The following is a 23,962-nucleotide window of genomic DNA, read 5'->3' on the forward strand; positions in this document are numbered from 1 at the left end:
AAAGCCATCAGCACTCCTGCAGTAAATGCACATAATCGGTCCTGTTTCTTTTCTGATGTTTTCAGTAACTGCAAAACATAAAAGACCCATCTCTGCGTTCTCTCGTGCCTGAGGTTTCAAAAGTCTTAATTAACACTCTCAGAGTCTTAAGTTTGCTTTCGGCAGCACCTTACTTCCATTTTTAAATGCTAGCATTTAGAATAAGTTGTTTTTTACTCAGACTCATTATGGGTGTAGCTTTTAGCCTATTTCATGAAAGAACAGCCCCTTTCCAAATGTCAAAAGGAAAAGTTCACAGACAATTCTGCATCTGCAGAAACAGGCAGTCATGCTATTTTCCCGTTTTCACTCGTATTTTTGCAAACACATTTATGATACTGGACGCCAACACATCCCTAACGAAATTTCATCAGTGTGCGTCCACCACAGCTTCTGATTTTGCGGAGGGCTTGGATTTACACGGAAAAAAAAACGTGCCTGGGGAGACCACTAGCGGAGTGCCTCCAGCACTGCATCGGGCAGGGGAAAAATCAGATGAAAAATACAGAACAGTGACTTTGATTCATTCCCGTGGCTGTTAATGAAACAGAAATATTGGAAGCCACACTCCAGGATTAGTAAATCGTGAATTAAACATATCCTGCTCTCAATCCAACAGTATTTTTCCTGTTCCATAGCAAACAAAGTAAAAACCATGAACAAGACCATGCAGAGCCTTATTTTTCACATTCCTGAGCATCACAATTCAGGAACACAAGGCCACAGCTTTGTTTTATCACAGCCTCATCTGAACACTGTAGTTACTGCCTAAACAGTACTACAGGGCTGAAAACCACCTTTGAAGAGGAGCTTTTATAATAAACACAAATTTAATGGCTGCTTTTGCATTATATCATTGCCTACACTCCTTGTCATTTCATTTTCTATGCCTGGTTAACCGTATTTTTGTGAAGACACGCTGCCTGCTGTCTTGCTATTGACTTCCTTGATGCTTACTGCTGTTATTTATGTCCGAGTGCCATCTCCACATTTTCTAGGGGTTGGTTCTAGGTGGATTTAATCTTTCCCTCAAAATACATTTGCTCATTTGTTATTCAGGAGATAAACGTCATCTCTCGAGTGAAACTAGTATTGTTCCACTTCTTGGAAGGCACGATTGTGTTCAATAGATCACAGCATCATCTCCTGGTTTGAAACCACATAATCCTGTGGGTTTTACAAAACCTGGGAACTCCTTAGAGACACTGTAGGGCAGAGTTTCCATCAGCAGTAAATAAAAATATTTTTCAGCAAATAAAGTATAATTACCATTTCTGATTTTAAATGGTTATACATCTCAGCATTTTGTATGGTGACGTGTGTTATTTTCTTCATTACTGATCTAATAAGGAGAGGTGTGAACAACTCAAACATTGCTGGAGTAGTTAAGTAGCAACAAAAGCTGTGCACCGGAGAACATGCCAAATACACAAGTGGTTATATTTACACATACAAACACCAACTCTGTGTCGAGATACGGAGAAATCTTGCTGTCGATATCTTCATGGAGCCCTGCGAGGCTTAGGAAATGGACTCACTGTGAGGGGGATCTTGTAGATTTTGCTAAAAACGCCCTTTATAAAACTGGGGAGCTGCTGCAAGCTGTGGGAGTTCTGCTAACAAAGCTTCAGTGTAATCAGGTCTTAATTTATTGTAATCAAAGCACGGCAGACTGTCTTCTCTAAAACAGCACCATTGTTAAACACCTTCAGAAAGTCACATTTGTATTTCCTTGTACAAAACATTACGAAGACAAGCGTTGTGACATTACAGTTTTTTATTTGTTTTTGAGTCCACAATCTGTACATGTATTTACACGGCATGAAAATGGATAACAGCACAAAATACAATTGAGGTATAAGCTAAGAGCACAGTATGTCATGTTTCAATAAATATAATTCAAAATTTGTAAACTAAGTGACCAGATAGAAGCCTCTTGTTTACTAAAACCATATAAAATATCAGTTAATCTCACGTGAGGTAGAGGACAGTTTCGTGTGTCATGTAATGCAACCACAGCAACGCTAGCAGTAAGACTGTACATCATTGGCAAAGTATTAAAAATCCTTGAATGCACTGATCGTTTTCACAGGCTTTTACTATGGTTTTGGAATAGTCATCCAACCTGTTGCCTTCAGCTAAACAGACTGGTGTTTTGCAACTACTTCCTGGAATTTAAGATAATCGTATTGGCATGTCAACATCAATAAATACTTTTGAGAGCAAGTATGAAAACACAAAAACAGATTTTGTCCATCACAGAAAGCAACGTAACTGCAACAAAATATTTTAGACCAACTTTTTATTATTTCCTAGAATTATTTTAAATACAGTATAACTGTGCTTTCCTTTAAGTGAGGTATCTATATTCGAAGAAAAAAAAAAAATCAATTGATATTGTTACATATAATCAATTTTCCAAAAACAAAATTTTAACCATTTGCTGTGCTTGATGAAGTGCTTAAAACTCATTTTTCAAGCATTTCCCAACTGAACCACTAACTCTGGAAAAAAAAAAAAAAGCTAAATAATGGAAAAATCTAAATAATAGAGACACACAGTGAACTTGTCATGCAATTTGTAAGCAATGAGTGCTTTCACAAAAGCTAAAAAAAAAAAGGATCTTTTTGAAATAGATTTGCAACAAACAGAAAATTCTACAAGCTTTCTGTAATGAAAACACTGATGAACACTTCTCCCACTACAAATGAGCAAAAAGATCAAAATTTGCAGCTTCTTGCTGCTTGCTGCTGACAGCTTAAATAAAACTACTGATATAGTTCAAGCACAGATTAACAGGTAGGTGTAATTACGTCGTTTGTTGACTTCACCATATTATAGAAAACTCTGTTGTGTGGATCAATTACATGAATTAAGTGCAGAAAAAATACAAAGTTGTTATCTTTGCTGACAGTCAAAATATATACTCTACAAACAAGTGAATTCTAGGAAGCTGACCATGACAGCATTTCAAGGCCAACTTCACAACTAATGCTAGGAAAGTTTTCCAAAAATTTCTTAACACATTATAGCTATCCAACCCCCAGTATAAATCAAGAATGTATGAATAAACAGTCGTGACTTCTAAAATATGGACCAAGCCGTATTTTTTCAGGCCACTGGTAGCTTTATGCTCCCACTCCACTTTTCCTACTTCACTAATTGCATTATGCCTTCACTATATACAAACGGTTTTACACCTAGGCTATTAATATATTAAATATAGAATAAAATTAGCTGAAGGATGTGAAACTTAACTACATTCACCTAAGTTCTCAAGCTAAACGATATGCTTTACAAAAACTAAACACAGACGGACTCAAGTTTGGAGATTTTGGATAAAATCTCTTTCGTCTAGGGACACATGGCTACTCTGTGAACGAGGGTTCTCTGACTTGCAAAATTTCTCTCAATTCTTATATTCTCTTGCTCATTAGAGTACACAAAGCTTGTGAAAGTTCTTTTCAAAAAGTCTAGGAGCAATTTAGGTATTTCAGCCTGAATCCTACTTTGTTCCAAAAGGTGCACTAAGCAACTTTGATTTCAATCTAGGTGTTTAATAATGAAGACTTAAAATTGTGAACAATTCTAGGATTTTTTTCCTAAAGACTTAATGTCACAACTATCTGAGGAAACAACTTCCTGCCTAAATTGTTGGCAACCAAAACCTGAAGGTAGAACAAACAATAATACATAAAATGAGCATGCCATGGCTAAAAGCAAGTACCTAGTGACAGAATTAGCTTCTACCATTAGGTGTGCACTTAAGTGAAGGCCCTTAAGCTCTGATTCCAAGTTCCTACATTGGGTTGTAAAATAAACCACTCAATATTAACTAGCATAAGGTAGTGAAAAAAGGTTAACATATATTTGTTCTGGAACTTGCATCATATTATTTACAATTTACTAAAAAACTATCTTTCAAAGACTGAACACACAAAATCTATGGCACATTTATGTATACATTATTACTTAAAATCAGTATAAAATTAAGTCTACACATATGAAAATTATTTATGTTATGTAAAGAACCTGAAAGTAATATTTAAGAATTTTAAGAGGATTACAATAATTTAAAATGCATCCTAACTTCAGATTGACTACATGGAATATTTACAAAGCTACTTTTTAAGTCATTTTAATAAATGCTCAATTAGCTTTTTCAGCCAGATGTTTTAGAAGTATTAGGAGGCCTTACCTGCAGCTGGAATTGCTAAAACTGCTATAAGCTGCTGGAGTTTTTGCAGCAGTGAAAATATTAGTACAAATTACGGCCACCAGCATTTTATTGGTCTGTAGCAGGAGCCAGCGAGCCTGGTTGGCATGTGGTGGAAGCGCTGCCCAAGGCACGGACCCCGGCTGTACTGGTCTCCCACTGCAACCAGTGGCAAAATGGGAAATTGGAGCGGAAGTCACGTAACGTAGACAAGACCTGAATGAAAAGTGAATATACAGTACTCAGGTATAATAATCCCGTGAGGATGCCATACATTCGACAGCTAAGCTATAAACACTGCGGTAAATCCGGTACTCCAGCCCTACCGCGTGGCCTTCTCTACACTGACAAGTGAACAAGTTTGGTTCAGAACACTGATACTGAAAAGCAGCTCCAAACGGTCTCTTTTGATCCTCTGATAATACCCAGAAGAAACTTTGTGGTTCCCCAGGACAGTGTTTCCTTATTTATCAATTTAGCTAATCCAACTTCAAGCTGCAGTGCCTAATAATCACACTTTTACCGACATTCTTGCCCACTCCCCCTACAGCCATGTTCTTGGTCTTTTTTAAAATAAAGCATTCAAGTGATCTTAAAGCAAGTGGTGAACATACAAGAAGAATAATTTATAATCATTTTGTTCCAAACCATCACTCTGCTGTAAAGACAGTCTTTTCTTTTTCTTCTTTAAGTAATAATTTGGAGATGGAGCTGAGGAAGAAGGGAAAAATGTAATCTGGATCCTCTTTTCTGATTAACATCGTCAAAGAAAAGTGTTTCATATTTTTTCACCTAACCTGCCTTAATTATCAGTGTAAATGTGACATAGAGTCCATAGACAAAATTATATACAGCTATAAAAGAATCATTCTATGACTCCATGACATTTATCACCTAATTTTTCATTCAATTTAAATATTTGTGCAATTTTATCTGTCTCTATGATATTCAATCCTATTATACCACTAACAGAGAGATAAGGAAGAACTAGAAGTTTTCAGTTTTACTAGTTCAGAATAAAAATTGATGCTAGTAGGCTTTCACTAGTGGTTTCACCAGTACTAACTGAATTATTAAGAGAGTTATAAACCTAAGTACCTTAAAAATGTAACAGGAGCTAAAGCACAGTTTAAAATTATGTAGTGAAATAACAAAACTGCTAAGACATTTCTAGTCATCGACATAATCAGCTAACACCTGTCAGCTATATCAAACTTTTTGGAAAGAAGTGCAAAGAAGTACTTCATCTTAATCTGTAGTCATGCATTGAATCTACCAGGAATCAGACTTCTGAAGTACTCAAGTAAATGTTATATATACATAAAACAGAAGTTCTGTACAATTACACATTTTTAAATGTTATAGCTCAACGAACATGCTGTATTTCTTAATTCATGGTAACATTACCATGCCATTCAAATGTAGAAACTATCAAAATGATTTTCAAAGTGCCATATCTTAGAATTTGATTTTTCTAAGCAATTATCATCACGTCAGTTAAGGCCTGTTTTATGTGATGAAAGAAAAATCCACTAGTTAGCAAGAAGCTCAAAGTATGGAGGCTTGGGGTACCAAAGAAACCAGTACTTTTTTCTTTTCTTTTCTTTTTTATAAATATTATTTTTCTTGAAAGCACTAGTATCTGAAAACCAGGTAAGCCACTGAATCATGGAAGTTCAGGCTGGAAGGGACATTCAAAGATCATCTAGTCCAACTCCCCTGCCATGGACAGGGACATCTTCCACTAGCTGAGGTTGCCCAAAGCACCATCTAACCTAACTTTGAACATTTCTAATGATGGGACACCCACAACTTCTCTGGGCAACGTGTTCCAGTGTCTCATCATTAAAAATTTTCTTTCTTATATCCTACCTAAATCTACTTTCTCTCAGTTTTAAAACATTGCCCTTTCTCCTGTCACTACAAGCCCTCGTAAACAGTCTGCTTTACCTGCAGTACAGAAGACAATAAAAGAAAATGTGATTTTTATATTTTAGAAGATTTCATTTTTGATTCTATTTTTTTAATTTACGAAAAAAAGCCTGTTGTTTTCTTCTTCTAGCATGGTAACCAAATGATTACTGTAAAATGCTTTAGAGTGAATGAATTGTTAAATAGCACATACTGAAAAGATCAGCTTGATTTCACGTAACAAAATTATGGGAAAAACTCATGTTGGCAAATCACTTCTGATAATCATCCATCTATTTTCACGGTGATTTTGGGTATTACCTTACAGATAAAAAGCTGCCTTTACTTTCTCCAATTAGAAAACACAAAATTCTCACTGAAACCCAAACTATTCTTGGCCTTGAAGAAATCAGAATTTTTAATTTTTAAATTTTTTATAACTGAAGCTAAAATAAAGATCACCAAATATATTTTAACAGACAATGTTAAAAGGTATAGGGTCCTCAAGACTGCATTAGAAATAAACAGAAACTGGTCACTCTGAATCGTAAGTTTCTTTTTTTTCATAGTTTGAGAAACAGCAGTACAAATAAATGCAGATTTTCATTAGTTAGGAAAATCTAAAAATGTATACCTATCTATTTATTTATTTATATATATATGTATATCTTCATCTGGACTTGTCTGGCAAATAGAAATCTGTAGAGAATACTTTCTCTTATCACACAGAAACAGCTTACAATTCGATAAAAAACAAAACACCCTGTTTGAAAGACACAGTCATGCTTCCTCTTTGAATTTCTATTTTCCTTTTCCATTTTTTGAAGATTTCAAAATCTGTAGCTTCAATTCTTTTATCATCATCTCTAACTTTTCCCTTGCCTCTCGTTCTTGCCTCAGTTCATCTTGAAGCTCTTGTCTATCTGCCTCTGCATGATCCAATCTCTGTCTCAATTCTGCTAGCTGTAAAAGAGAAGACAGACATTTAATTTTAGCAAACGTATTTGTAAACATCAACTATTCAAGACCCCACTGATGACCACCCTGTGAATCAGATAAAAATATTTTTCACCATTATTTATCAGCTCATTTTCTACAGTTATCAAGAATTATGCTACACCTACTACACCAATAGCAAATGACACCAACACTGCTTTTGATATTCTTTAGCATAAATGAAGGAGAAATGAGATGCAGAAAATCCTGAACATAACCGCATTTATGTGTGTTCAAATATAAACATGAGTCTATCCTGGATTTCTTGTGAAATATTTTGTGTTTCAATGCAGAAAATTAAATACATTCTTAATCTTTGGAGTACCGTAAATGTGAAACTTGCCAGACCATCAGAAAGACTTAAGTAGACCAAACGATAACAGGCAATGCTGAAAAGGGCACTTCTAAGTAATTTAAAAAAATTAACCACATTTTGTTTATATACGTATAAATATTGCACCTAGATTTAAATAATTAAAAAACTATTTTAAATTTATTGGGGTCAGCTCTTTCCCACCAAAACTTCTTTACAGTGAGATCTGGAAAAGTCTGAGGAATTTTTCAACTGTGACAAAGTTCATGTCAAGTTGCTTACATGTATACTACCCTCAGTTACAACAGGGAGACTAGAAACCAGTTATCTTCTCTTCCACTGATTTACATGTTTCTTATGAAAAGACCTCACTGAATCTAAAAACTCCATCTGCATTAATGATGATGTGTATCTATCTAAATAATTGCTAAATGTACATCTCACTGAAAAAAAAAAAAAAAACAACTCATGAGAATGAAAAAAGGAGAAGCATACAGGAACACTGGTGTTTGCCAATTGCTGTACAACATCCTGGGCAAAGAAACTGCTGTGCTGATTTTAGAGAAACCTACTGCTCAATGGACATTAACCTTCACTTGTATAATCAGAACCATTTAAACGGTTCTTAATATAATCAGAAATATGTAAGTAATTCTTAGACAGCACTAGCCTACTAACACAAGTCTTCTGACTCCACTGCTTTGATTATGTGGACTGGTGCAGCATGGTAAAGCCCACTGCCTGCATGTCACAGCACGTACTACATAAGCAGGTCTCTGGTTGAGCTTTGGTTTCCAGCTGTAAGGAGAGGCTTCAGTACTGGTTATACTGCCCTGTTATGATTGACAAGGTAAAGCAGCAATTAAACTAGACAAGTCAACAAAGGAGTAAAAAAAAGGAGGAGAAAACACTTAGCACATCTTCAGGCAGGGCTAGATAGAAGAGCAAACATTTACCCAAATTCCAACCCCCCTATTTTCATTAATTTCATTTAAAGTACAAAGAGGGTTCTTCTCAGTCCACAGTTCTCAGAGAGAGAGAGAGCAACTGGCTTCAAGAAGACATCAGCTTAAAGCTGTTTTCAATGCTGTATAAGACAGCTCTGGGAAATTAACTATTGCCAGGACCTCTGTTTAACTCAGATGCTTCTGACAATTGCTTGGAACCTGGGGTCCAAAATATAGATGTGATAAATGGAAAAAAAGAGTCAAATGATATGTTCCAGATAGTTATACAACTAATAACCAAGTATACTTTCATGGAAGGAACGTATTTAGTATTCTAACATCAAAAGAAACAATCGATATATCTCCTTGGGGAGCAATCTATGGTTTTTATCCTCTAAAGAACGTAAACTACACAAGCCATACAAAACACACTATGCACGATTATCTTCACAAATTAGAACATGTTGTTACTTGCAGTAATAGGGCTTGTACCAGATGTTTGGTAAATCAGACCTTAGTCAGAGAGGATTAGTTCTGGCAGCAAAGGCTAGGAATCTGTGGAGCGGGATGTCATGAAATTAAATTCATGAGAAGGATTTATGATGCTAGTCACTGCCCTACTCCCTAAAAATACCAAAACCAGTCACTCAAGTACAGCCTGTTTCTTATTTTGAGACAATAAGAACAGATAAAACTATGATCAAATGACCACAAAGTTTTACTGAGCTTAAGTTTTAGATTTTGTTTCTTTAAAAGACTATGTTTTCTGTGACAGTACGAAGAACTTCAATACACATTTAATCATAACAGCAATGAATTTTGAAAAGGGCCATTCCAAGCCTGTCTTGGGCATTTAATGGATTTTTCCTATTGGAATGACCTCCATCATAAAGAAGCAGTAATAAAAGTCAAAAAGAAGGTGAAAGAAAAAAATACCTCCACAGGTTATGATATTTGAACCCAAGAGGCAGGAATAGGGAGAAACAAAAATCCCCAAAAAATGTCCAAAAGAGAATTCTTGATCAAATACTTTGATAGAGCACAGAAGGGGTTTCATCAGATGGTGCAGAAGATGGTACCACCAAGGAACACAAAGAGCAGCAAGGTATGCTACTAACCTGACACAAAGGCAGTCAAGAGGTTTGGTACCTCCCCCTCCCACCCCCCCCAATAAAAAGAAGAAAAAGATTAACAGCTTATTTCTATAACTAAAATGATGTTTAATCCTGTAACACAGACAAGCCTACATACATTAAAAACATGACTTGTTTGAAATGAGAGTATTACAGACCTTATGTTTAACATTAATTATTTCATCAGCAATATCATACAAGTATCTGAAATGGGAACCATGCAGCACCTGACAGGTGAAGTGTTTCTGTAAGTTGCATTCTCCCTCAGTTTCAGTCCAGGGAAAGGGAAATAAACATGCTGTCATTGTCGCTTATTTTGGAGTTAGTCTACGGCATCAGAAGATATGGAGAAGACGAAATCTTACAATGGATGAGCAATAACTTTGCAATTTACTGATACACTTCTCACCTGTGCAGCATATTCCGCTTCTTTGTCTTTTTCTAAATTGGTGTCACAGGTACACTTTTGCTTCATCACTTGGTCCAGTTTCTTCTCCAAGTCCCTCTGTTCAAAATAAAATTCTTCCATTCTTTGAGCATGCTCAGTTTGTAAAGATTCAAGTTCTTTTTGTAAATTCTGCTGTTCTTCAGTTAGCTCCTTCATAGCTTTAGAGTTGCTTAACATTTCCACTTCCTGTGGAGACAGATTACATACACCTTGGTTCTAACACCAGGGAAGTAAAACACTAGCCTTGTAATTTAAATGTGTATCTAGAAACAACAAGGCCAAAAAGAGCACATTTATGTTAAGGTAACAATAGCCTGGTAATGGTACTTATCTACTTATCAGTGCTGGCATGGAATTTTGTAGCAAGCACTTAATTCAATATAACGACATCATTTATACTTTCAAGTACACGGAGCTTCCAGAAACAGATCCAAAACATCCAGCAGTGAACCTCAGAAAGCAGTAGCACTAGTTTACTAAAACATACTCTGAAGATGAAGAGGTGCATCATCAGAAAAAAGAAGTGTGTTTGGTTTCTTTGTCTGTTAACATTAAGACCTTTTGAAAAATATCAAAATATACATATATATATATATATATATATGTATATATAAACTTCTCTCTAAGCTTTACCTCCAAAAGCAGAACGCCTTAACAGCAGCAGCCCTGAGACCCTATCTGAGCTGACCAATTCTGAGCTTAATGTTAAAAAAAAAATAGGTCTGGGTTATGAATGTAAGCAGCCAAGACAGTATTTACCTAAGTTAGTACAGAAAATAGAAATGAGGCAAAATCACAAATGAACACCAATTTCTAATGCCATCCATTATTAAAAAGATAATAAAATCTCCTAAAAACAAGGTTTATCAAATAGAAATAGGAAGGTGGTATTCTTGTTACGCATGCCAATGATAACATTGTTCCCAGGATATTGATGTCTCCATCTTTAAAATCCTAAAAATTGAGAAATTTTTAGAGGACTTAAAACTGTATTTGCCAAAATACTTATATGTTCGGAAAATATTTTAAGGTAGTTTTCTTGTGGATAAAATAAAAGAAGTTCAAACACAGTAGTTACAAACTGAAAACACATCAATTATTAGGAAACTCTAACCTAATAAACACATTGGACATTAAATATTTCGTGTCTGGATTCAAGCTGGTAGAAAACCATCTGTGTGTTCTGGTGTTTCTACATGAAAGTCACCTGTGAGATTGATTCTAGAACCAAAAATCTAACATTAGTTTTCTGTAGACAAAAATTAAAGGTATTCAGACTGGCACTGTACCATTTGAAGCTGCTGTTTCCTCCGCAAAATAGTATTTAGTTTTTCTTGCTGTTTGATGTAGGTTTTCATTACTTCTTCCATGATCCTTCCCTTGTCATCTTCACAGCTGATGTCTTTCATGAGAGTGGGGGACAAGGTTCTCACATTACCTACTTCAACACGTTTAGAGTCTCTAGTGCTTTTGGTAGAAATGCGCTCGGATTTTCCACCTCTTGCAGAATGAGTTGACACAGGTGGATCTATAGATAAAAGAAGAACACAGCATAAAAATCACACGAAACTAAGCTTAGAGTGAAAAAAAATGCAAAGGGAACTGAAGATTAAGAAAAGGTCAAAAGAATTTTTGGAAAACTGAAGTGACATGGAAATGATCAGAAAATACTGGGTTGGTGTTGAGCTTTCCAAAATTATATGCTATAAAAATCGAAAAGATTTCAACATAATTTTCTTTACAGTTTATCCACTCACCTAAACGTTTATGCTGTTCCATGCCAGTTTTCAAGTCAATTTTTTCCTGTTCTTCAAGAGAAAGCTCTGGATAGGAGGCAACTTTTTTGTGCTTTCCGCTACTGAGCTTTTTCTCTGACTGTCCAGATGAAGATTTAGTTACTTCTGAAGCTTTGACTGCTGTTTTTGCAACGTCCTTGTATTGTGATGCAAGGGATACGTTTGGGGCAACCACTTTATCACACATATAAAGGTAGTAACTGCAACGGTAGAACAGTACAATCAAGCATGAAAATGTGTAACAAATGATGAATGAGCAGTAAGTTTAATTTAATCTGATTTCAAACAGTAAAAGTTCCAATGAAAAATAAGCATATCCTTTCAAAATTTTTCCTATGCAAAAGGAAATAATGACCTACTTCATCTTTACTGACTAGATTATCTAGATACAGTTTTACGGCCATCAAAAAACGGATTTTTCAAACATGACAGATTTAAAAAATCATATAAAAATCACTTGAAGTCTTCATGTCAATGCAAAGAGTGAAATTAGAATGGCACCAGATCCAGACTCTAGCATTTTCATAATCCTCATATTAGCAACGGAGAATGGCGGAAGGGATCAGTGTAGTGGAAATGAGCAAACTGCTCTTTAAACAGCAAAGCTGTGTGCTGGCTGTGCTGCGGCGGACCCGAGACCAGCATCAGACGACCTTTTTTCCCCATGTGAGTTTACAAATCTGTCTGGATTTTCACAGCTCCTGACTTCTGGGAGAATTTGTCTCTATTTCCCTAACCTAGCCACTCAGCTTTCGTCTAGTACAGAAGGAAAAACTGCCAGATCTGTTAAGGACAGTGCCAAGATAATTACTGTCATGACGTTGGAGTCAACACTGCTGCCTTCACCACTTTCCTTCCTCCTGGTTCTGAAGGGGGCACCAACAGAAACAGCAAACAGGGACCATCTGAAATGTTCTACCATTCGCGTGTCTGCATGGAACTAGTGCGTATTTGTGTTGCTTTGATGCATGCTGCTAGTCAAAAGAGCCTGATCTCACCCATACAAACTAAATGCGCTGCCCCGCAGGGATGCAGGGTAAGAGGTACTTCAACAAAGACTGTTTCTGTGGTTGATGCAGAATACAAAGTGCACACGATGTGAAGGACATGCACTTGGTTTCTAAAACCAGGAAACTAATCAACCAACAATTCAGCTGCTGTCATGGTTTCAGGGTGGGATAAAGTCTTCACACAGTTTTTGCAAGTTTTTTTTTGAAAGAAAATTAAGTTGCACTCATGGTAAATAGGCCCTGTGCGGCTTTTCACAGACATGAGTTACATTATAATAGGAAAGATTAAAAATTAGCTTCTGCCATTTCTACTCTGAGAAGGGAGACTGTAATTACATTTCAATTTTATTTCCTACTGAAGAACACTCATACATCACAACTTGAGTCCCGTACCAATAATTCACTCATAAGCAGTTCATTAATATTTACACTAAGAAATGAATAAAAAGTTAGGGTTGGATTATTCTTCCTAACAGTTCAGGTTGCAAGCACATATTTTTTTTTCAGTTGAAACTATCTTTAAATAGTTAAAAGAATTTAACCCGTGCATACGATGCTCAGAGTTCTGCACAGGAAATTCAGTTACCTGGGATGGAAAAAGGAGGGTGGTTGAGGTTCAGTTTCTGCTTCTTGCTTTATAACGGGATACCACTGGGATAACTCTAGGCTCTGCTGTGAATCCACCTAAAGCAAAGAAAAAAGAAAAAGAAAAAAAAAACACAATAAAAACCAGTAATTGTGCCTGTAACAGACAGGCACATGTTATTCACATTTTAATCAATGCTTCTGAGTGGAATGGCACTTACTGCATTAATACATACAGACAGAGTTGGGCAGAAGCAGACAAACTGGGGTACCGGAAAGCAGACAGCCTTTGGCAGAGGTACAGGGTGATGCAAGCACCAGAAGTTTCTTCCATCTCCAATTTCCCATTATGGGTAAAGGAGCAACGAAACCGAAAGAAAATCTCTTTACAAAGCTACATAAAAACTCTGCTGAGATCTCTGCCAGGGACATGCTACAAGTGCTTGCGAGAAGCGGAAAGAGGATTCCACACTTCCAAGGTTTGTATGAGCCTCTGCAATGAAGTATCCACATCAGAGTACGCGCTTGCCAGATGCTTTACTACAAAATGAATAAAGCGCAAATGACTGGTGTTAGAAAGAAGACCGCTAAAGGAAGTTAGGACCTCTTATTAGAGGTCTGGGCAAGGCCACTGCAGTAACCTGACAACTCCATTCCCTTTGCAGTAACAAACAGGATTACTCCGGGTGCATCAGAAGACATCAACTTAGACAAACCTTCTGTGCGTTCCGTATTTAGGCAGCAAGTCTTGTCGTTTGTCTCAAGAGACATTTCTGGAGTTAACCACGGCGGCCACCTCGCAGCCTGAGAACCGAGGTCAGTTTTAGTGCAGCGACCACCGGAACTGTGGCGACGCCAAAGGCTGTGCCGCAGCGCGGGAGCAACCCGGACATACCGAAGGCACTTCCACGGTGAGCAGGCGGGCATGATGCCACGGAGCCCAGAACTCGCCAGAAAACAAGAAACTCGGTGGCAAATGCACAGCCTACAAGTTTCTTATTAGCACAAAACTGTGTGAGTACAGTAGGGGAGGGCCTACATTGCCTACTGTTAAAGTACCGAAAGCAAAAGCTAAGTACACTGGGAGGTGAGTAAGCTCGGAGTGCAATGCTAAGGAGAGAGGCAAGGCACAGGATCGCATTTGGAATGTCCCAAAGACTAAGGGTTTAATTAGAAATTTATTATTACTACTTCAGAGCTTCTTGTTCTTCTTTGGGTCTTATTTTACAGATGAACTACTATTTTCCTTTATTAGTTTTCTCTCCAGAAGGCAGGGATGGACCAAGACCTAGCCAAGGGGGACTGTCTGTCCTGCTCCCTCCACGATGACCTCAAAGACACGGTGACAGCTCCGAGGAGCAACCGCTCAGCAAGTGGTGAGAAGGTGACAGAGCAGCAAACGCAATATCCTGTACACAAATTTGCCCAGGAGCATAAGAAAATGTAATGTCTGCGTGTCACATCTAACAGCGCTCTCACACACGAATGAGGGAAAGCCAAGACTTGCCAAAGCAGCGCCAGCTCCCCCAGGACAAGGAAGCAGAGGCTGTGATCCAAACGCTCCCCTATTAAACTCTTCTAACCTTTTGTACTTGCAAGATGAATACCCGTGAGACCAAAAAAAAAAAACAAGCCCTTCCCACCATTTTATCTTTGCTAAAGTTTTCAGAGTTCTTCTCTCATTCTGATTTCATGTGCTGCTTTAGAAGAAAGAACTATACAGGTGTGCAATGGAAGACTCCAGAAAGAGGTTTGTTTGTATTTCATTTGTAGCAGTCCACTCCAAATGACTGCTACTGTTAACTTGAGCTATTTTTTCATCCGTATACAGGAAACTGAAAGATCTCGTGGTCAGAAATCTGCTACCATAAAGCAGGAAGCAAGCAGTGTAATAGGTGTGACTCTGGAAGGTAATTTCCACAGATGCACGCACTACGCGACAGTTTATTACCTGTACTGGCATTGCAAGGACAAAGATTGTCACGACAGCCTTTATCAGACAACAAGCAGTCTCCTCGCTATGAGCTCACCTGCATCTCTAAGCACTTCAGCATGTGGAAGCATGCCATATTGCAGACTTTCGTGGAAATTTTCTGATAAAATCCCTTACAGCAGACCGGCACAGCTGTAAAAATACTTGTTACTGTAGTAAGTCCTTCTGCAATACTACGTTTTGAGGAGTTTACACTGAGAGGCGTCAAATACCCTGCACACCTTTTTGGGCCCACTGATCCAGCCTGCTCTTGCCGCTGCTCCTCTGGAGTCCACAACCCAACACCCAACAGGCACAACGGATCAATCAAACCAGCAGCCAGCAAGCAGACATTTAAATGACCAATAAACTAAAAAGAAACACAGCGTGGGGCAGGAACCATTTCAGAACATCTAAGTTTAAATTATGCACAATAAACTTGTATATTCTGCGAAGGCAAACATCTCTGATGGCATTCCCTGCACATCTCACTTTCATCTACTTGTTACTCTCTGCTCCCTACCAAATATCCTCTTAAAAACTTATTCCTTGAGCATAACATGATTATTTCCCCAGCAAAGTTCACCATTTATCTGGTGCTTGTCTTATTATTTAAATTGGGGAAAAAGAAGCTCTGTATTTTTGAACCACACTGCAGACTTGCAGCGGTATTTTAGGAAAAAATACTATGTCTATTATTAACCATTGTCAAGATACCGGCCTACAGCTCATTACTTGGACTGCTTAAAACCCCCTTCTTTTGGCATATTTCTCTGTACAACTGGTTTAAACAGAAAGCTGGTGCTGAACAAGCAGACGCTGGGCTTCTAAATAGCGACTTATCGATGCACCATTACCCTGCACGCAAAGTCATGAGACGGGTGGTTGGCAGGCTAGGTGGCCATACACCACGAGCGTGTGTGCTGGTGTAAACGTAACAAATGAAAAAGTAATTCGTAATACTTCGTTTTCAAGCTCCTTTCTGCTGTGCTCAGCTGCTGCAAGGCATACTGCATAAAACATACTCAAAGGTCAAAAGGGAGAATGAGCATTTCCGCAACAGTTCTGAACTTTCCAAAGCCTGCCTATTTGAAAATGGAAAAAGGACCAACAAAACCAAACCAGCTTGAATGAAATTACTCAGAGCCCAAAGAGAAAATTACAGCACCTGTTCATCAAAAATGTATTTCCATGGTGAAGCCCTGTCATAGATTTAACTTGGGCTTGATTTGACAAGCGTTCAACATTTACAAAAGGCAAGCAACGTGCTTCCAAACAGCATATTTACGTGTGAGCAGAGAAAGATTCAGGAGTTCTACAAGAGCAGGCCAACTTACTTTGGACCGAGTTCTTTTCTGGTTTTTCTCACTAAATTTCTCCTTCATTTCCTCCAAGAGATGCTTCAGCTCCTGCTCCTCTGACGTCCCTAAGTATTTTTGGTTAATGTGAAGGTAGCAGTGCCACTTGGCTGACTCAAACCCCCAGTGGCAGGTCCTCTTGTCAGGAGATCTATGTGAGTGCATCACGAATGTCTGGGGTGAAAACATCCCGTAGCACTCCAGACACTGGATACAGGGGTCGTCCGGCGCAAGGTAGAACTGAGGTGCAAACAAACCCTGGCACTTGCCCAGGCATTCATGCTCTACTTCAAAGGCACTGCCAGTCTCTTTCAGTTGGGCCAAGGTGTTCTTACCGGGGAGAAAACTGCCATTTTGGGGAAAAGTGCGAGGGCGTAGTAAAGCATTGCATAGTCTCTGAGCATCAGTCAGTGTAATTAGCCCACAGGAGGGAGCGTTGAACGGAAGAATTCCCAAAACCTTGAGAATATGAAGCTGGTCAGAAGTGCACCTTGAGCAGTATATATACAGTTCATCGCACACGGTATTAATCTGTTGCAAAGAAAAGTCGCGGAGAACCGAATTCAACACTTGAGGCAGGCAAAGTCTTTTTTCCCCTCCGACTTTGAAGCAAGAGATGGATTCCCCCTCCAGTACAGTCTGAGTGAGCTCGGTGGAACTGTCTGGAGGAATAAGCAGCGGACCAGACAGGATTTGTGGCGACGGAAGAGGCAAGAAGACGGTGGGAGACACACTTTCCTGGGAATAGCGAGCTGAAAAAGCCGCCGGTCCACCCAGGGAGCTCTGGCTGCTCAAGTGGAACTGTGCCAACGTGTGTTTCAGACCTGGATTTAAATTCAAAGGCTCAGAGATTGAAGTACTGTTTGGCTTGGCATTTTCCCCATCAGCCTCCATAGGAGTTTCATCGTATTCGTCCAAGTTTTCCTTCTTTATTGCTGGCAATTTATTTATTACGACTCGCACTTGGCTATTTACGTGCATTTCTGTCATTACTTTTTTGAACGGGGGACTCCCGTCCTCCTGCATCCCCGTCCTCTTCTGGTCTGAAACCAGACCTAGCGGGAAGTTTGTTTGCGGGCTTTCCATCGCTAAACACCACAACTTTAATTAATTAAAGTCTCGAGCGTGCATTTTCCTGCTGGTTTATAGAAAAAAAAAAAAGCTAAAACAATCTGAAGTGATCTCGATTACCTCCGGCACACCAGGTTTTGCATTCCTTTCGGTAAGAAGTTAATTCTTCAGTCTCCAACGGGAAAAACCGTGACCCATTTTGAACGTAATACTACAAAATTAAGACTGGAGAGGTTAGACAATTTTTTTAAGTTTTATAAGTATTTGTTCGATTCTCTTCTATAAAAAACACTGTGTATAAGAAAGGTTATGCTTCACGCCCCACCGCTGTTTCACACAATAGTCTAGAAGAGCAATTTAGTAAAAAAGGAGTTGATGGAGGAGCGGCCATCCTCGATGGGTTCTCCTTTAGAAAATACACGGTCTTCTGCAGTAAGTCTCTAGGTACGGAGGTACAAAAGGCTCACAGACCTCAGCCGGAGCACCGCCGATCCCCTCCGCACGCTGGGCTCCCGGGGCCTGCTCCGCCGCGCTGCCAACTCCGGGGGGCCGCCGGGCCGGGCCGGGCCGGGCCGGGCCGGGCAGAGGCCGGGGGCCAGAGGGGGGCAGGCGCCGGCCACCACCGGGGGTCCCCTCCGGCGGGGCTGTCTCCGCCGCACGTCCCGGCTGGCCGCCCTCACCTACCGGCGGCGCGGCTCAGGGCCAGCGGCTGCGCCCGGCGGCACCGCTCCTCCACACACGGCCTGCGGGGAGACACACGGGGGGGGGGGGGGGGGGGAATCAGCGGCGGCCGGGCCCCACCGGCACGGTCCCGTTGCCGGTTGCCGGTCCCCGTCCCCTCCCCGCTCCCCTCACGCCGCACCGACCCACCCCGGAAGGCCCCGGTGCCGCCGCCGCCGCCGCCCCCCCCCCCCCCCCGCCCCAGTCTCGCCTCGCCTCAGGCCGGCCCCAGCCCGCTCAGCCGCTGCTCCCCCCCCGCCCTCCCGGGCGCGCCCCCGCCCCCCTCACCCGGCGCCGCGGCGGCCCCGGCAGCCCGGGAGCGGAGCAGGCGCCGCGCACGCGCCGCCGCCCCCCTCCTCGCTCCCCCCCCCCCCCGTGACCTCACTGCGGAGACGGCGGCGGCGGCGGCGGAGACGCGCGGGCACGAACCCGCCGGGGGCGCGCGCCGCCTCCCTCCCTCCCTCCCTCCCTCACCCCCCCCTCCCTCCGTCTCCTCCCCGCCCACCGTCTGGGGCACGGCGGGAGCCGCCGCCGGCGCCTCACGCAGAGGAAGGAGGCTGCCCTGCCCCCGCCCGGCACGGCGAAAAAAAAAGTATAAAATGAAATAAAAGCAAATAAAAGGAAATGAAATGAAATTAAAAAAATGGTATTTGGATGTTTGTACTCGGTGTTCACCCAGCCCTCAGCGGCGGTAGCTCCCTGCGCGGGCGCTGAGGGCCCGGCCCGGCAGCGCGGGGCTGTGAGGGAAGGCAGAGTCCCCCTGAGGTGCCGGCGGCCGCTGCTGTACCCGGGCATGGCCACCCCCGGCCTGGTGTCCCCGGGCGTGGTCATCCCTGTCCTGGTCACCCTGGCCATGGTCCACCGGGCATGGTCACTTCACCCCGGCCAGGCCCTGTCGCCGTGAGGCAGCCGGGCGGAAAGGGGCAGCGTTGTAGAGCAGGCGTCAAAGCGCAGCATGGAGCCCCCGGCATAAATCAAGCCCTTGCTTCATTAAAAGAGGGGTTTACAGGAGGAGCTTCTCCCTGCTGCATGGCTCGAAGATGCTCCTCAAGGTCTGTTCAGTCCTTGTCTGGCTTGTTTATAAGTTACAAGTTTGCCGTGTGCACAAGGAGCCCAAAGCTCTTTGGTTTACACCTTTGTGAGGGCAACGCTGCGGCTGACTGACCCACTTTGCCGTTGCCTTTCGCCCTGTGCAGCACCCGACATGAGCACACTGAGAACAAAAGCATGCAGCACAGGGGAAGGGGTGGCTGCACATACACCAGGCACCCCCTAAGCCCTCTGCTCCCCACGGTGAGCGGCCTCGGTCCTCTCCTTTCCTAGCACCAGGCTGGAAGGATGATCACAGCAGGAAAAACAAAAGTTACCTTGCCGCTGAGCGGTTTACAAGCAGAGGATTTGGGTACGCTTTAATCTTTGACTTCGCACCTTTGATGCGCTCAGGTTTCTTCAGGGCAGGCTGGGCTGAGTGGTGCTCCAGCCTCAGGCAGAGCGGCTTCGCAAGGCACCTTTTAACTCTCTTTTAAAATACCACATCCGCTGCAGTATCTGCAACGCTTCCTTCTGATGATGGCTGGGCAAGCAGAGATCCAGGATTACTCTAAAGCATATAATTGCCCCTTATATGTATAAAAAGAAGCATAAGCTCCTTTTCACATATTGCAAACTACATATATTGCTTGCGCACTGATAGACAAAGTACTGACTTCTCTGTTATCATTCCCCTTGGTGTGAGACACTATTTTGTTTGCAGGTTTTGCCCTTGAAGTTAACATCTGCAAAGAGAAAAAATCTTACTGTATGCTTGCACATCACCTAATGCAATCCTGGAGACACATGGTGCTTTATATTGCAAAAACAATAAATTGCTGGCAGTTTAAACAGTAGAACAGGGTTTAGAGTAACTGTGTAAACAGCTGTGCCTGGGCTTTTAACAGTAACAGTGATCATAAAGACAATAATGGTTATATTTATTTTTTTAAAGCCTAGAGAAAACCACTTGACCTTTCTATTGTTAAAGAATTTGAGTAGAGATGAAGGAATCATAAATCTGAAGCAGAACACAACCTCCATCTTTACGTTCAGTGGAAGGTGGTGTAACAAGAAGGATCATCGTTTTACTGTTGCCATATTGCAGAACCCTCAGGCAGAAGGCAAGGCTTTCCTACAAAATGAAGAGGTACCAAAAAAGAAACCTTAATTTTGCTGAGGGATATAAACCTCCAAATTACTTGAAATTAAGTGTGGTCTCACTTGGAGCTGCTTGAGGTAGATATTTCGTAGAATGCCTGTAGAAAAACATTACTTCCCTTTTCATGGGCTAGAGAAAACAGAAAATGAAGGGAAAGCATAAATCCCTTCCATTCCATGTAGGCCAAAGTAAAGCTAAAAGCTTCCCAAAAACTGAGGCCAAGATTTAATCACGGGGAAGAACACAATTAATGGATAAATTCATTTTTTTCCCTTTAATACTCTACTATTTGGCCTTTTCCAACCTCATTTTGTTTCTCTATTTTTATTGTAAATCACTAAAGATTGACTCAGCCCTTCCTCCGGGAGCACTTATCATAATAGCTATTACCATTATGGGAAGGGCCTTTTTCCTTCCCTACATTTACCCTACTACTTTCTAGCTCCTGTTGCCAGACTCACTCCCCTGTAGCAGCAGAATCACAGCTGAAACGTCTACACCTGAAAACATCTGTCCCTACACGTTATTTGAGTTTCATGAACTGGAAGCTGATCAGGACTGACAACTTTGTACTTTCCAGCCACTTGAGACTTACCGCAAATAAGATTTGTGTATTTAAGGAAGTTTCACAGATGTTGGTCCATAAAACTATTCTTGGCTCATCTCTGCATCTGATTGCACTTGATCTAATTTAGCAACGCACAGTAATTAATAAATACCCATCATTCCACCTCAACATGCAGTTTGATATCTACATTTGTTGTTTGTACATTTCAAAGCACAGAAGTGTTATAAATACGTTTAAATGAATTCTAACACTGTGCAGTGTGTAGTAAGCACCCTGGTACTTCTCATAAATGCTGTTCTTTAGCCTGCAGCAAAACAGAATTACATATGACTGTGCAAGCATTGGTTCTCTTTTTGGCTGCTACATCAAACACTGCTGCTACATCTGCAGCATTGCCAGAATGGAAATGAGAGAAAAGAGTAAAATTAGTGATTCTGTGGAAGGATTTTATAAATACTGGTATTTTTCTCCATTTAAACAGTACAAGAGATTCCAGCCTTACATGAAAACATGAACTGTTTTTGCCCAGGGTAGGGAGGATGCATGTCACTGAGGGGGATACAAGCAAGCTGCATGTGGGTGGATATTACATCTTTTATTAGACCTACTGATGTAGGAAGCTTAGGAATTCAGCATCATCATTTCATTTGGGTTTTAAAAGTTCTGCACATTTTCCATTTCAAATTGCAAATTCTGGTAACCATTGTGCTGTAATAATGTTGCTATAAGAGCTATAATAATTAGGCAACATAAGAAAGTTTGTAGGTAGAGGACTGTCTAAAATATCTTAACTCCACCTACAACTTTTACTGTGGACTGTGCAAAGCAGATCCAAAAGGAACTAAAACCTGAGTTACAGACCCTTGCAAGATATAATCAATTGCAATAGCAGAGCATAGGAGGGATCTGGCTTTTATTACTAACTGTTCTGAATGTTCAAATTCTTTGGAAACTTACAAAATTAACCTTTAAAGTTGTCTTAAAGCGTAATTCACAAATAGCACCTTCACTGGTAGGTTTCAACACCTTTGGTTTAAAACCAAGGCAGCCTGTACAGAATTTTTGTCTTTAAAGTCAGCTCTAAGGAAGAACCATTATTATTTTAAAAAGTGATTTTTCCTTTATAATTAAAAAGTGACTGTAGAAGTTTCATTTTCAGTTAGAGTAAAAAGCGAGGCATATATAACATATGGTAAACCACAAGGCTTCCCAGAAAGTATATAATTTATTTCATACATTTCTAAAATAATACCAAGCAGGACACATGCAAAAATACAGGCCTCCGAAATATCGTGAAATCAAAAAAGTATGTTTCAAAAAAGAACAGGTCCTGTCCTCCTCGCACACATACCTCTTTTTGTTCCTTGAAGGTCCCCTTTGGCAGTCTCTTGGGTTGATCCCTTGCACCTCTTCCACTCACGCACTAAGAAGAAGAGCAAGTGAGACAAACTAATCTGCATTTCTAAGCGCAAATAAAAATAAATCCTCTAAACAACTGCGCATAAAATGAAGTACCAAAGAACATATTACAGCAAAATGAAATAATCTTTCAGTTGAGCTGGTTAACACAGGCAAAAACTTGTTTGTCACACTGCTAAGCATGTAAAGAATTTTGTCACAGTTTAAAGGATAAGATTTAAGTCGCATATTTACAAACAAGTTTCTGTTCTGACAAAAGGAAAAGCAATGTGTTTTTAAAAAGTGTTCCCATATAGTCTCTAAAGTTGCAAAAGAGGACAATTTAACACTGACCAGGGGGAGGGAAGTATTCTCTGTAAAAATGTGCATGCTGCTATCTTCAAAGAAAAATAAAATAATTTTAGTGGCAATTTTTAATGGTAGGTTGTAGTACTGAAGAGCACTCAATATATTTGTGAAACCTACTACAAGAGATTAATACAGACGAGATGCTGTATTAGAGATACCCTATTACACCCCATGTTGCAGAACTCGAAAAGCTGATAGATTTTAGCACGATCCATATCTTACAGGACAAGTTACTTTGGAAACAGTTATGAACAAACGCTGTATCTAATAAATATTCTGAACTATGACCTAATTTCTGCATCTAAAATCATGGTCAGAATGTAGGTGTTTAGCTCAATGCTTCAGCACCCAACGTAAGAGGAATATAAGCTCAGCCACTTGGTTCAAGCTTAGAAGTCAAATGCCTGCACAACAGATTTCCACTTCTATTTCTGTCTGAAAAAGCCCACAAAAGATGAACGTATCCAGGAGATGGATGCTTCCCTACTTTTAATCATTGGTGATTAAATACATAATGGTGAGATCACACATCAAGTGTGCCTCTTAGATTCCTTAACACAAGCAGAAAAAAAAAGCGCACACTAACTGAACTCCTCAAGAAAATACAAGATAAGGTAAAATTTCCTTCTTTTGAAAGGGGCTCCAAGCCCCAACTCCCTCCTCTCAGGAAAACACCACGGATCATATACAATTTCAGATACCTTTCTTGCTTAAACTGCTTTGAGAACATCCATCGAGGAGTGAGAATGCACGGTTAGCAGTTATCAAGCACATACAGCTGATGCAAGCTAATAATTTCTTTCATACAGTGTCTTAACATAAACAATTGCTCAGACTGAGCAGAGAGCAGTTGGCCACCAAACCGAACAGAAACAAGAAGCATGCGTGGGGGAAGGTCAAGTATTTAAGATATGCAGCCAT

At 40.5% G+C, this 23,962-nt stretch overlaps 1 protein-coding gene across 5 annotated transcripts; it reads right to left on the bottom strand.

Annotated features, from left to right (window-relative positions):
• Positions 1-1,804: 1,804 nt before the first annotated feature.
• SKIL (SKI like proto-oncogene) lies at positions 1,805-20,031 on the bottom strand. 5 transcript variants are annotated; one of them, XM_040567043.1, is made up of 7 exons: positions 19,944-20,031; positions 16,704-18,538; positions 13,396-13,493; positions 11,761-11,999; positions 11,293-11,531; positions 9,965-10,189; positions 1,805-7,129 (listed from the first exon to the last, which is right to left on the bottom strand). In XM_040567043.1, the coding sequence occupies exons 2-7, from the start codon at positions 17,808-17,810 to the stop codon at positions 6,968-6,970; spliced, it is 2,070 nt and encodes a 689-aa protein (XP_040422977.1). In that variant the 5' UTR covers positions 17,811-18,538; positions 19,944-20,031; the 3' UTR covers positions 1,805-6,967. The 5 variants fall into 5 exon arrangements, with proteins under 5 accessions (XP_040422977.1, XP_040422974.1, XP_040422975.1 ...); XM_040567040.1 differs by having other exon boundaries at positions 19,883-19,986; XM_040567041.1 differs by lacking the exon at positions 19,944-20,031 and adding an exon at positions 18,896-18,973.
• Between the last annotated feature and the right edge of the window lie 3,931 nt (positions 20,032-23,962).

The sequence above is a fragment of the Cygnus olor genome, chromosome 9 (genome assembly GCF_009769625.2).
Source record: "Cygnus olor isolate bCygOlo1 chromosome 9, bCygOlo1.pri.v2, whole genome shotgun sequence".
Classification (NCBI taxonomy): domain Eukaryota; kingdom Metazoa; phylum Chordata; class Aves; order Anseriformes; family Anatidae; genus Cygnus; species Cygnus olor.